General features: G+C 39.3%; 1 protein-coding gene across 1 annotated transcript; it reads right to left on the minus strand.

Moving 5' to 3' along the window:
- Window positions 1-10,451: 10,451 nt before the first annotated feature.
- Window positions 10,452-14,280, minus strand: LOC122047961 (putative disease resistance protein At3g15700). The gene is made up of 3 exons (XM_042609508.1): window positions 13,894-14,280; window positions 11,199-13,731; window positions 10,452-10,688 (listed from the first exon to the last, which is right to left on the minus strand). Exons 1-2 carry the CDS (start codon window positions 14,165-14,167, stop codon window positions 12,323-12,325), a joined length of 1,683 nt encoding a protein of 560 aa, XP_042465442.1. The 5' UTR covers window positions 14,168-14,280; the 3' UTR covers window positions 10,452-10,688; window positions 11,199-12,322.
- Window positions 14,281-14,505: the final 225 nt, after the last annotated feature.

Here is a 14,505-nt window from a genome sequence, read left to right on the forward strand (position 1 = left end):
GAGTTCCGGTGAGGATGAGTCTAAGTTTGGACTTTAGGCGCTGGTCCAATTTAGGTCAATTTTAGATCCCTAAATTGTGACCTTAATTAGTTCCTGGTCCTAGAAGGATAGGAACTAATTATCACTGCTTATTAGTATTTTGCTAACTTTGTTTTACACGTTAAATGTTTTAGTATTGGACTAACACATTTTATGGGGTAAAAGGAGCACAAAGTGCCTCGGGTGAACAGTACCCAAGGCACTTTCGGGGGCTTTGAAGGCGCATTGAGTACTGTTCATAGAAGGTGTCTTCCATCGGATAAAATCAGACTTTGTCAATGATAAGCGGCGAACTATTTGGGATCAGATTTTATGCATTAAAGGAGCCTTCAACGCTATAGAAGGCGCCTTCCACACTCTATAAAAGAGCTGCTCGACCAAGGTTTCATCATCAACTCTTCTACAAGCTTCTACGCATCCGTTTGATGTTTCGACTTCTCTGACTTCCTGTTGTTGCTCCGCTACGATGTTGTTGCATCTGACTACTGCTGAGGAGCCATCCAACACTGAGCCTAAGCCAATCATCTTCGCAAGTGTTGGGTAATGAAATTCAGTTCTGTACTTAATTATAGCAAAAGGAAAAATGTAACATGTTACACTTGTTCCTATTCTTTTTGTACTTGATCTCCTCTTCCGGCGGTTCCGGAAGAGGTTATTACTGAATTATCCATTAATATATCCACGAGACTTGGATCTTGAGTAGGAGTCACTGAAAGCTCCGAACCAAGTAAATGGCTTGGGTACTTGCATTTTTGCTTTTTGTTTTTGTATTTTAATTTCGCTGTATACTCACTTTTTAAAATAGAAAAAGAAGTTTTAAAAATCACATGATTCACCCCCCCCCCCCTCTTACTTGCATCTTGATCCAACACTACACATAACAATTTGTAGAAGAAAAATAAATTAAGTATCCAGACTCACATAATTGACTAACAGAGACAAGATCAAGTGTAAGGTTGGGAATATAGCAGACATCGGAGAGAGATAAACAAAACATAACTAATGAACCCACACCTACTAATGATATTAGAGTATCATCATCAGTCATAATAGATATAGATGAATTAAGAGATAAAGGATGATAAATCAAGTGACATATGATAAGAGGCTCCAGAGTCGAAGACCCACAAGAAGAAGATATACCTGAAGTACTAGAGGATGACAAACCTATATAGAAAGAAGCTAACATAGCATGAGGCTACGAAGCGAGGAATTATTGAAAGTCTTCAAACATGTATGGATCCAAAGAACGGTCAACAATTGCACTCGCTTGGGTCTTCAAGTCTTCATGGTCAACTTTTGAGTTGACCATTTTCGAACTTCACTTGCTTGGGTAATGTTCTGGTCATTCAGAATTGAGCTCACCCGAACTCAACTTCTACATTCTCATCAAGCAGGCTTCCACACGACTTCTCATCCTTCGGATGTGCCGCGCGCATCCTTTTCGCTCCACTAGTATACTCTTTTGCAGCTCCTCATCCCTCAGATACACCAAGTCCATCAACTTCCTTTCTGTGTCATCTTTCTCGCTCGCTGCGTCTTCCGCTCAACTTATCAAATACCCAAGGCATATCTTAATTCGGTTGATCACATCAAAACTAATCCACAGTACTTATAATCTCTCTCTTTTTGATATGTATGAATCTGAGTTAAGGTTAGAGTAAACGAACAAGAAATATGATTTATAAAAACAATCATAACATCAAATATTACAATTAAGTACAATTAGTAAATATTACAATTTAAAAACAAATAATAATTTTGTAATCTCCCCCTTAACCCTTATAACTTCTCCTCCTTTGATAATATAAAAAAATACAAAAAAAAGGAAGACAAATTGAGAAAATTTTTTAGGGGTTGTTCACAAATGATATAAGGTTATGTATTTTTACTGAAATTCTTTTTCAAAGAAAATAATTTTTAAGAATTTAATCTCAGATATGCCAAAAATAATTTATAAATTATTTCAAAAAAAAATCCTAAATTTTTTTGTCAATATCAAATAGAATCAATTTGATCATAAACAAAATTTTCCTAAGAAAACTATTTTTCTTTTAGTTAGAAATTATTTTTCTTTGCACACCTGGATGTTTTGTAAAATAAATACTTAAAAATAGAATTTTGCTTAAAAAGATCTTTGATAATTTTTCTAAATATTTAAAATCTAAAGGTTATTTTTGGGAAAAAAATCAAAGTTTTTGAAAATTAATCTCCAAAAATTTCAATTTTTAAAATTTTATTTTTGGTAAAAAAAAATCATAAAAAATTATATAATGGTTAAAAAATCTCAAAATTTTTCTGCCAATGGATAATATAATTTTTTATCACAAAAAAAATTAAACTAAAAGAAACTCTAACAGAAAGTGTAATTTAGTCAATTCTTTAGAAATTCAACTAAATCAATTTCAAACATGCACATAAAATTAATTTAACAGGATAAAACAAATTTTGGTAGCCAAAATATATTTGATTAGAATATTAATTTCTAGCAACTTTTGTAATTTGACCTTGTGATTTCTAATATATCAATTAAGTTCCTTATTGTATCTAATGTTTTTTTTTTTTTTGAAGTTTGTAAGAAATTTGAGCATGTATGATATTTTTCTAACATTTCTATTTTATTTTTCAATTTTTCATTTTCAGTTACAATTTTATCGAACTCTTTATTTAAGCATGTATTTTCTATCTTATTTTCTATGTCAATGTTAATTCTTTTTAAATTCACATACTTGGTTAGTAATTTGCGTAAGGATCTATTTAACATTTTTATTGCATCATATAATTGATTGAAAGGTAAGAGTCGTACCTCACTTAATTATCATATTGGATTCATAGGTGGATGCTCCCCTTCATTGATGTTCTCAGCTGAGATGTCTTCATCATTTAATTCTTGGTTACTGGCAATTAGTGCTAGTCCGACATATTCTTCTTTCTCAGACTCAGATGATGATGATTCGCTCTACGTCACTTTGAGGTTCTTGTTCTTTGACTTTATTGACCCTTTTTCCTTTTCTTTTCCAATTTGCTTTTCAATCTTGGACAGCTGTCCTTGATATGCTATTCTTCTTGACAGTAGTAGTACTTTTCTTTTCTTTTACTTCGATGTAACTTTGTTGCATATTTCTTATCAAAGTTGTTAGATTTAAAAAACTTTGAAAATTTTCTTATCATAAATGCTTCTTTGTCTTCGTTGAGGGAAGACTCCGAATTTGGTTCGAGATATTTGACTTTGAGTGCTAAATTCTGTTTTGGCTCTTTTTCTTTTCTAAGTTTTGCACATTGAGATTCATTAAGTTCTATAGTTGAAAACAAAATTTCTAAAGTATTTATTGTAAGTACCCCTAGTTAATTTTGATGTTATCAACCAAGTTAAGTTAGGTCATGTTTATTTTTGATGTCTTTTGTCTAAGTGTGTAAGAGTTTAGAAACACAAGAAGTCAAATGGAAGATGTAGGGGACGAGAAAGATGGCACGGGAAGTGAGTAGATGGACTCAGTGCATCAGACAGACGAAAAGTTGTAGAAGAGTAAACTGGTGGAGTGAGATGGACATATGCAGTGATCCAAGAGACAAGAAGCCAGGAAGGACACACAATTAATTTCTCTTGCTTTCTTGTTTAGCAAGGACACACAATTAATTAAGAAGAAATAAATAACATAAAAACTAAAAGGGACACAAAGAATTAATTTGTTACAACCTCTGTAGTTATTAATCTAAGGCAGTAGAAGGTTCACTAAAAATAACTCCTTTGATCAAGATCGGAGGCAGAGTAGCCTCTTACAGTAGTTGAATGTATAAGAAGTGAATACATAAGTTTAAGAATAGGTTTTTTTTTTAACTAGCTTTAGGACTCTATTTATAGCTCAACAGTCAAAGTGACTATTTTACTAATGTAACATTTTGGGGCACCTCGAACAATTGGAGGCGCATACAAGTGGATAAAATTTTATCCACGTAACATTGCGGCATCGGAGGCGCCTCAGTTCTCAAGAGGCACCTCGATTGTTGCTGACATGGCTTCCCACTTCTTATCCACGTCGCAACAGTTTTGCGCATTTGAGGTGCCTCCCGTTGATCTAAGGTGTTCCAGCTACTGTTCATCCAAGACGCTTCCAATCAACTAAGGCACCTCGAGTCACTTCCATGGCAGCAGCTTTGCTGGGCATCCGAGGTGCCTTAGATCTTCAAGTCTTCATGGCTAACTTTCAAGTGGACAATTTTCGAACTCCACTCACTTGGGTGATATTTTAGTCGTCTGGAGTTCAGTTCAACCAAACTCAACTCCGACATTCTCCTCAAGTAGGCTTCTGCCCAACTTCTTATCCCTCGGATGCGTCACACGCATCCTTCTTGCTCCACTAGTATACTCTTCTACAGCTCCTCATCTCTCAAATGCACCAAGCTCATCGACTCCCTTCCCATGTCATCCTTCTCATTCATTGCATCTTCCGCTCGACTTCATGTGTTCTTAAGTCCCTGCACACTCAAACACAAAGCATCAAATACACAGAGTCTATTTTAACTCGGTTGATCACATCAAAACTAACACAGGATACTTATAAAAGGGAAGTGTGTGTTTAAGGGTTTAGGGATGAAAATCCTATTTTAGGGTTATCCAATCGATTGTTAACTTCAAACCTAAACCTCAATTTTGGGTTTTACAATACCAAACAATTGCTATAAACCTGAAATTTCAGGTTTAGGCAAGTGGTGTATAAATTGATTGTTATGTATTGTGAATCGATTGATAACCAATTCCAAGTACACAGAAGTTTCTCAAATGGATTAGCTAGTCGATTAAGTATTTCCAATCGATTGGTGCGATTGCAACCTTCTTCGAAAGCACAAAAGGTTGTCAAATCAATTGGTTGATCAATTGTGCATTGTCAATCGATTGATAAACTTTCTTCGAGAGCACAAAAGGTTGACATATCGATTGACAAATCGATTAAGAATTGCAAATCGATTGGTAAAAGTTTCATGAGGAAACAGAAGGTTGTTGAATCGATTGGTGATTTTCACCAATCAATTGGGATCCAAAATGGAATAATCTCAGTCATTGATCTGGAGTCAATGACCCTTCAATGTACAGTCAGATTGTCAACAATCAATTGGTATGTTTCTACCAATCGATTAGTGGTGATAAAAAGCAAAGAAACAACCCAATTCTGATGTGTTTAAATGAGGGCTTAGGGCACAATGCCTCTTCGACCTTAGATAAGTTTCATAACTTGATGTCGGTGGTGATAATAGTCGATCCATTGCAAAGTGGACAATAAAGCTTTAAGGGTTTAGGGCACGATAATAGGTTACGGTAAGACCATACAATGCACCTCTTTTATATATATATATATATATATATATATATATATCCACAGAGAGAGAGAGAGAGTGTTCAGCAAAATTCTAAAAAGTACGAAATGTGCGTTACTAATTAAATAGGTCACGGTAAGACCATACAATGCACCTATCCCAAATGAACTCCTTCACGGAAAGCCTTACAATCCCTATACAGAAAAAATGATCCCTATTATTGTATTTCTATTCAAAATGATCCCTTTATAAATGTACCCTATTATATCTCTACTAATAATGTCCTCTAATCTAATCCCTTCTTTAGTGGAATATTAAACAGGTTGTAAATGTACTCTTTATTCCCTATTAAATACTCCTTAATAGGTAAGAGGCCCTAAATTCGCTAAAGTATATATCGGTGTAAACTAACCCCAGGGTAATTTGCTTCCTAAATGGAGGGTGGATACTGCATACCTCTAGAAAAAAAAACAAGAAATAAACTATGAACAAAACACGTATCAGAACCACCTAACAAGGTTTGTCTATGGAGTAGAAATGTTCCTCTCTCTATGGAGTCCATAATACAGAGCAAGGCCCCTTTTGGAGGTGTTTGGTACTAACCTCCATTGATTCAAAACAGGGCAGGGCACCCCCTTAGAGATGTCTGGTCCCACTCTCTAAGGTCGAAGTAACTACCGGGAGGGACCGTCTATTTTAATAAATTTCTTTGTTCGTGCGATTTATGTCTTACTCTATATATATATATATATATATATATATATATATATATATATATATATATATATATCCTGTCTGAAAACGAAGAAGATGACTATTTGAGATATGGCTCTGTGGTTGACTAGATGAAGACTTTGGCATGGCTCTGACGGTGACTTGGTTGAAACCTCCGCTTCGTCCTGCAAAACCAAGAGTGTTAGTGTCGGGCCAAAGAAGGGTCCCTGGCGTTGGCCCTCGGACACTCAAGTCAGTCATCGGAATAATGAGAAAATTGTAGAAACAAGTATGTGCAGTAGCCTAGGGACGTATACCTTCGCCAGTGAATGTACTTCTCTTTTATAGTGTCACTATAGCGTTTGTGCACGTATTTCATAGTGCATGCACGTTTTCCAAAGCGTCCTAAGAAAAGACAAGTCAAACGTATTTTTGACACCTTTCCTTAACCAAGCATACAAATCCCTAACGTGATAGAATGGAAGCTTCTAAAATACAATTTGTATATGGGTCATGCTCTATTGTCAGCGACACAAACTTCTAAAAGGGTACCCTGAGATGTGCAAGTGGACCCTACTATCGGCTGACTAGAATCCACTCAGTTGGGATGTCCTAGCCTGCCTGCGCCGCTTAAAACTAATGGCTTGCTCTCTGCTTAGCCTTCTTGCTGCTGGAGGGCTACCTTTTGTCCGACCAGCCATGTCATCCGAGCGGCAGGGACGGTGAGCTAGAGGATCTGTTGTTTGCCTTTTGTACCCATCGTAGATTTTGGTAGGATAGACATCTGGTCGATCATGTCCAGCCGGCCGTAGCGTCCTGATCAGCTCTCCTTGCATGGTCTGCGGTTTTGAGCCTTTAACCATCTTGACTTTGACCTTTAGATCAGCCACTCTTCCTTGATCTGACCGATCTTTGGTGAGCCCCTCTTTACCACCGTATCACCAATCTTTCCCTAAGTCTAGTCGAAGAATGATGCAAGTTCGACTGACTGGACAATCAGTATTTTTAGCAACTCTTCTCTCATTGGGTGCCCCAGGGTTTATAGCCGCCACTAGGTTGCTGTGGTTATTGCACAAGGGTTTATAGTGTTGGTGCGGTTAGCACTAACAGTCTAACTCAAATTTTGATGAATGACAAAGAATGGTAAGTTAGTTTTATCGTGATCTAACACTCTGACCAAGTGTGCAGGAGAAGCCCAGCTAGGTCGACGGGCCGATCGGATAGCTGGCACGAAGCCCAAACAGGTCCACAGGCTGACTAGATGTCTGGCACGAAGCCCAGCTAGGTCGACAGGCAGACCGGATAGCTGGCACGAAGTCCAGACAGGTCGATGGGCTGACCTGATGTCTGGCACGAAGTTCAGCTAGGTCAAAAGGCCGATCGGATAGCTGGCACGAAGTTCAGACGGGTCGACGGGCTGACCGGACGTCTGGCGGTAAGTCACTAGAGGGGAGTGACTGTGAGGGAGCGTTCCCGGGAAGGGAACTTAGGCGTCGATTCAACTTAAATCCATTTCAAAAATCTAAGTTGAGATCGTGACTAGATTCCGATTTCGATGAGATAGAATCTAATTACTATTCTTTTTTATTATAAATTGTGCTAGCACTTTATTTTGCAGGGTAGTATAATTTACATTTTACCTCGGACTAACATTTTCTTGCAGGTTGCTAGAAAATAGAGGTCCGAGCGCCCGGAGGTCCAAGCGCCCAGAAGGAGTCCGAGCGTCCGGAATGTAAATTTTATCACCTTATCTCTTCGCCACGTGGAGCACTCTGGTTGGCCGGGCTACATCAGAGTCCAGGCGTCCGGAAGGGATCCGAGCGCCCGGAGCCTCCTATAAGGTGAGCCCTAGAGCAAAGGACAACTCACTACAACGTCTTTCAACGCTTGCTTTGCTGTACTGTGCTCCTGTGACGCTGCAAAGCTTCTCCAATAAAGTGTTGTCTTTCTTTTCCTTATTATTATCGGTATTCCTTTTTTTAAAGAACTTGTACTTTTACTTGTAATACTTTTTACGAATTGCTAGTGTATTGTCCAACGAAAGCACTCGATGAGTGCGGGTATTGGAGTCGGAGTCGACAAAGGCTTCGAACCAAGTAAAATTGGTTCCTGTTAGCATTGCTCTCGATTTTATCTTTCCGCTGCGTACTTGATTTTCTACGATAATTTCTAAATCGTTATTCACCCCCCCCCCTAGCAAATGTCTCGATCCAACATATAGCCGTCGCTCAGCTGTTGTATTTACTACACCAGGATTTATAGCCGCCGCTTGGCTTTTGTATTTATTGCCCTTGCTTTGCTAAACAGCTAACAATCGCTTCATATTATGGGATTGACGCCGATCGGGCTCATTGTGGGCAACACTTGGTCGTTTGTCAACTTCTTTCAACTCTCTTTTCCGAGTGGCCTCTCTCACTTAGTGTGTTTTAATGGTTGTTGACGTCCTCTGATTTCTTGGAAACCATACAAATCCTATGCCATTAATGCAAAGCACGTTTATAACACTTTTTAATCATGCACTCCCTTCCCCCATCAATTCAACTTGTACTCGAATGCCACATGTCTCTCTCCCTTGCCACGGCATGCGTGATGTGACGGGCAACTGTTAGTATCTGCTGCAACGACTTCCTTTTCGAATTCAACAGCTAAGATTAAGCCTTGCTTCCAAAGCTCTCGATCGGACGGCTCAGGGAGACCGTAAACAGGGTTTTTAAACTCTTAACTTTTTCTGTCGCCCTATCGCATTCTTAATCTTTGTCTCCTTCGTCTTCTTGATCTTCTTTCTCTGCTCATCACCGGCGATCCTTCTTTTCTACAATAAGTTCTTCTTCCTTTCCCTCTTTTGATCTTTGATTCCTATCTCTCGTCCTATGGCGTGTTCTCCCTCTCCACCCCCAGTTGTCCCCGGGTTGTGGTACACCTCCCCCGAATCTGACTTCAACGGTGATGAGGTCGACCAGATGAAAATAACCTACCTCATGCCCGACAATTACCAAATTGCAATCCCTTTTGCCTATGCACGTTCCCACACGCTGCCGAACAACTTCCTTCCTTTTTTTAAAGACTAATTTTTTGCCAACCTGTGAGTTTCTATCCATCCTTTTTTCTCCGAAGTTTGTTGATATTTCCACATTCCCTTGCACCAATTGGTCCCTAACTCCTTCAGATTACTGTGCGGAGTTGTTGTAATATTCCGCCTATACAAAATTCCCCTTATACCCCGTGTTTTCCACTATTTTTATTATCCAAAGTTGTCCGAACCGAACACCTTCCTTTTCCAAGCTCAAGTGGGCACAATTTATTTTGACAAAATGCCCATCTCGAACAAGCACTAGAAGGAGCACTATTTTTTCGTCTGTCTTCCCGAGCAACATGCCTTCCCGATTGGTTGGCAAATAGAGTTACCGAAACCTCCCACACTACAAATATTATTGGGAGTCGTTCTACCTCCAAGCGGCCTAGCGCCTTGCCGGTCAAAAATATCATATCCACAGATTATTATAGGAGGGGGTCTTGTATGCGTTCAGGCGGAGCCCTATCCGAACCCGGCTGCCTGCCCCTCTAGGTAAGTCATTTCTTTTCCTGTCGCTTTTGAATCTAACTAATTTCTCTTTCTTTTTGTAGCTCAAATCATGTTTAGCGTGTTGCTGAGCGGTAAGAATAAACTTACCGATGCAGAGATCAACGTTAAGGGAGTAGCTGAGCTGGAGAGTCATGGGCTACTGCCGATCGAGCATTCGAAGAGCCGTCCGGCAAAGCAGGAGTAAGCCGGACGGTTGCTAGCGACGCAACAACCAATATCGGTGAGTTGCAACCCGAGCACCCCTCTATGGCGCCCATCATGGCTCCCTCAGAATCAGCCACTTCGGGCGAGCTGTTGTTCCAGCGCCACAAGAGGCACTAAGCAGAGTCTTCATCCCGTTCGGCGACTTCGACTTTGCAAGTCCATGTTCCAGTGGCAACTTCCCGCCCTACGTCAGAGCGAGGAGAGACTTCTTCCTCCGCAATTCCTAAGTGGGAGGCTCTCCTACCGACTCCCCCTTCATCCCACGGTGAAATTTTTGAGGAGTCGGTCGGCTTAGCTTCCCTAAAAATTCCACATAAATTTTAATTAATTTTTTCGATTAAACTGCAAATCTATTTCAAACTATTACGGCATTTTTTTCCTTCTGATCGGATGAAATTGTTGATCGGCTCAAATTACTAGGCAAATTTTTGTAAACGTTTGACAATAAATTAACGAAAAGAACATCCAATTAAACTTATCCAAACCATATACATTAATAAAGTTTACAAACATTAATGTCAAATAATAAATCAAAGTGTATCATTTAGGTGCGATCATGCATCGTAATAATTAATATGATCAAATGGTGATATCAAAACAAAATTAAAACTGTAACATTATATGAAATCAAATACTTCATGATAAAGTAAAATCAAGAAGAATCAAATTTTAAAACACTAAGGAGATGTCCAATTAAGTATTTAGGAATCATCAATCAAATTTAGATACATATGGAAACAATCAAAGAATTCAACAATTTGACCATCAAATTCTATAGCCTCCTTAACCAAAAGGTCGATGCTTCATTTTGACATTGGTCAAAAATCAAGAAGACCTACAAAGATCACAAAATTTTATTAAAAGTAACCGATATTGGAGTAAATTTCAAATAGTTAAAGAGTAAGATATAACAAACTCATAATATTGTTCATCTATATAGCATAATATTATTGACAATAAAACATTCTCCCTTTGCTGCTGCATCGGGATATTTAATTTGACATAAAAAAGCATTGATTATCGCAATCAAGATAAGATCATGGTTATTTGGCAAATATGACGAAATTGAAATTAATTACCTCTTAAAAAACAAGAACTTGCCGTCGCAGTTTAATTTTAATTTGCCAAAATACCCAAGACAACACATAGTTTTCATATTTATCAAAAAGATATTTATTTTCTAAAACAGATTTCCTAAAAAACGAATATAAAATCAAGACATGCATCTTAAAGTATTTAATTTTGCCTGCTTCCTAAGATACTAAATCATTTAGGTCTAAATGCTCATTCATTTCATATAAGACATAATAGATAATAAATAATTTGGTATGAAAATATGTGTTACCTAAAATAACGGGTGAAGGAATTCTTAATGTTCTCGTCATCCCATTCCAAGTTGTTCCACCAATTGTCAGCACCCTCAATCCTTTTTAATCTATCATTCAATATTTCGACTCCAAATGGTAATTTTTTGAGCCTTGGGCAACCCGATACACGTATATATTCCAAGTAGGAAAAATGGAGCGGTCTATTTGCAATGCGATGGAGGTTCCGCATGCGGCCCAAAATCAAGCTCTGTATGCTACAGCCAGAGCTAGAGATGGAATTGGAGTTCCCTCCCCCACTTATTAGTCCTTTCATTTCTTCACAATTGCGTATCTCTAGACGTTTAAGGCATGGCAGTTGGAGAACCCAAGAAACATCCTTCAGCATAGGGCATCCCCAAATAATTAGTTCACGAAGGTTGCTGAGCCGAACTCTATTCAATGAAATCTTTGTCAATAGTTCTAGTTCAAATAAATAGAGAATCTTTAAACATCCAAAACATGATTCGCGACCCACACCTGCGGACAACACTAATCTGTCTAATTTGAGATCTCTAATGATCAGAAACTCAAGGTTGTCACCTACCCTGCTGCCCCAATGTGGAGTGTCCAGATCGTAGTTTGGAAGTTTTGAAATATACTTCCCATTCAAATTGAGTGTCCATATGGAGACATTTAATGGTAACATGTTGAGTCGCTCAATGTTATCTCTTGTAGCGTCAATGTGAATTTCCACACTTAATTGGTGGCGTCCTTTGAAACACCTCAGCTCATCCCACCAAGACTCGGTTATAGGATAACTGGAAGTTATATTCAGCCACTTGAGCATTGACAAAGTAAATATCGTCCCATAGGATACCGTCATAATTCTAGTATTGTTTAGAAACAAGTACTCTAATTTGCCGAGGCAACCAAACTCGACCGGCAGTCTTGTAATAGGATTGTAGGACAAGTCTAAATATTGAAGCTTAGTTAAGCTACAAATCTCCATAGGAAGCTCAATTATATCACATCTATTGAGATCCAAGTATGTTAAATGAGGCATACTTGCGAACAAACTTGGAGGAATTGTTCCCAGGCATATTTTGTTGCCACATAGAATCAACATAGAAAGTTTTGAAAAAGTGAAAGCTCCATACTCTTGTCAAGAAGTAATCTTATTGCACATGAATGATGCTCGCTCTGCTTCTTGCCATTCTTCTTGTCTAGGCAAATCACTAAACCCAATTCCTGCTCTTACAATCCATTTTCTTTTGTTCCCCTCCGACCCAGAGACCATCAACAGTGCCATGTCTCGAATGACATCATGCATCTTTACATCTATGTCCATAGAACTAAAGAACATGGGGCTATGTTGCTCTAGCAAGGATGCAGCCACGAGCGTTTCCAAATGGGAGTATCCTTTGGCGAAAGCTTCATTGATCAGATTAAATTCATGGATTATGCCGCAACCTATCCAACACGGTATCAACTGATCGAATGTGTTGATCTCATAATCTTCGGGCCACAAAGCGCAGCACAAGAGGCATTCTCTTATGGAGTCATTCTCTAAACTGTCGTAGCTCAGCTTGAAGGCTTTATACATGACGAGTGAATCTTCAGGAAGACATACGGTTTTCCACTGATGTTCATCCCTTATTTGATGGAGAGCATCGCTCCAAGCTTCCCAAGACCTTTTCCCAGACATGGCCCGGGCGACGGTGACAAGAGCGAGCGGAAGACCTGCACATTCTTTAGCAAGTTCTTCAGCAACGAACTTAATTCCTGCATCTGAGCTAAGAACATCCTCATCGCTGTTCTGCTCAAAGAGTTGCCATGCTTGTTCTGAATCCAGACATCTGACTTTGATCTTCTTTCCTGCTTTCATTTGTGCACACACTGTCTCGCTGCGGGTCGTGAACACCATGACTTTGCGCGGTTGCTGCTGGCCTGGTTCAGTAGCCGAGTGTGCCATCCCCAACAGTTGAACACTTTTCATATGTTCCCAAATGTCGTCGAGAAGCAGCAAGCAGCTCCTGTTCTTCAAGTAGCTAAACAGCTTATCACCACAAGTTTGTTCATCGTCATTCTCCTGCAATGTCTGTAGTCCTAGACTCTTAGCAATATTCATCTGGAGCCTTTTCAATTGGCAGTCTTTGGAGGCCACAGCCCAAATCACACGATCAAATATGGTGTGCTTAGGAAGATAGTGTTGCTGGATTCTGTTCAAAATGGTGGTCTTACCGACACCACCCATTCCGTAAATGCCTATGATGTTGCCTTCTCCACCATCGATGTAGCCCACAATGTCCCCCACGTACGACTCAATCCCGACAGGTGGTCGATGTGAGATGGAAAGCATCGCGGTGGGTCCCGGAGGCCGAACTGTGATAATCGGATCCAGTGCACCAGCTCTGCTCATCAATTCATTAGCCTCGCTGAGCTTTTTTGCCACTCTTCGAATGATGGAGCAGCAATTTGATGACTCTCTGATAGAGAGCTGATCTCCTGCTTCCTCCTGTGTTTGGCTCGATGTGCCGCCAGTTTGATTGAAGCAATTGCAACTGAAGCAACCTAAAGAAACAAACCAGTAGACTGATACAAATTCCTTTTTTTCTCTCACTGTCTTATAGTTAAAAGCAGTACGTAGTGGCTTGTATGGATTAAAACACAAAGCGTGACAATTGAATTGACATGAAAAGGAAAATATATATATATGGGAGAATTAATACTCACTCATGCTTTGGAAATCCTGCTTGATAACAGCCAGTTGGCCTTCCAATTCCTCCACGTCCCGTAGCCACTGGCTCGCTTCGTTGGTCGGAATTTTCCCTTCACGCTCCGCCTCTTCGATCTGGTTCTTGATGTCGTCCCTTTTACCTCTCAATCTTGTCATTTCCTTTTCCAACTTCTGGATGCCAGATTTTGGCCTGCCCAGTCGCAGCGATGCCCACAGTCCGCCTAGGCAACTGTTGACGTCCACGTTGAGATTTATTGTGGCGAACGCCATGGACGAGGAGAAGTTAGCTTACAACAGCTAGCAACCAGAGATTTGCTTCTTTTACAGAGCAGGCAAGGGTAGGGAAGCAAAACAAAACAAAGATGAAGTAACAATCAACAATAATGAGAATTAACAGTGCATGTCATTATCATCAACAAGACAAAAAAACAGGAGATCATTAGTGGTTGGTTGTTTTTTCAAGCTTCAAATCAATATTTTAAAACACGAACAAAAGCTTTAATTAATTTTTCTGATTTGATTAAATTTAGAAGCAATATTCTCAAGTGTCTAATGGATCAACGCTGATAGCCCCCTTTGAAATTTGTCATTCCAGTGATCTCATAGGG

The sequence above is a fragment of the Zingiber officinale genome, chromosome 2B (genome assembly GCF_018446385.1).
Source record: "Zingiber officinale cultivar Zhangliang chromosome 2B, Zo_v1.1, whole genome shotgun sequence".
In the NCBI taxonomy this organism is placed as follows: domain Eukaryota; kingdom Viridiplantae; phylum Streptophyta; class Magnoliopsida; order Zingiberales; family Zingiberaceae; genus Zingiber; species Zingiber officinale.

Excerpts from the sequence above, each read along its gene's own strand:
- LOC122047961 (XM_042609508.1), bottom strand. The coding sequence starts at position 14,167 with ATGGCGTTCGCCACAATAAATCTCAACGTGGACGTCAACAGTTGCCTA. Across the intron at positions 13,732-13,893 it reads GCAGGATTTCCAAAGCATGA|GTTGCTTCAGTTGCAATTGC; the intron begins GTGAGTATTAAT and ends TTGTTTCTTTAG.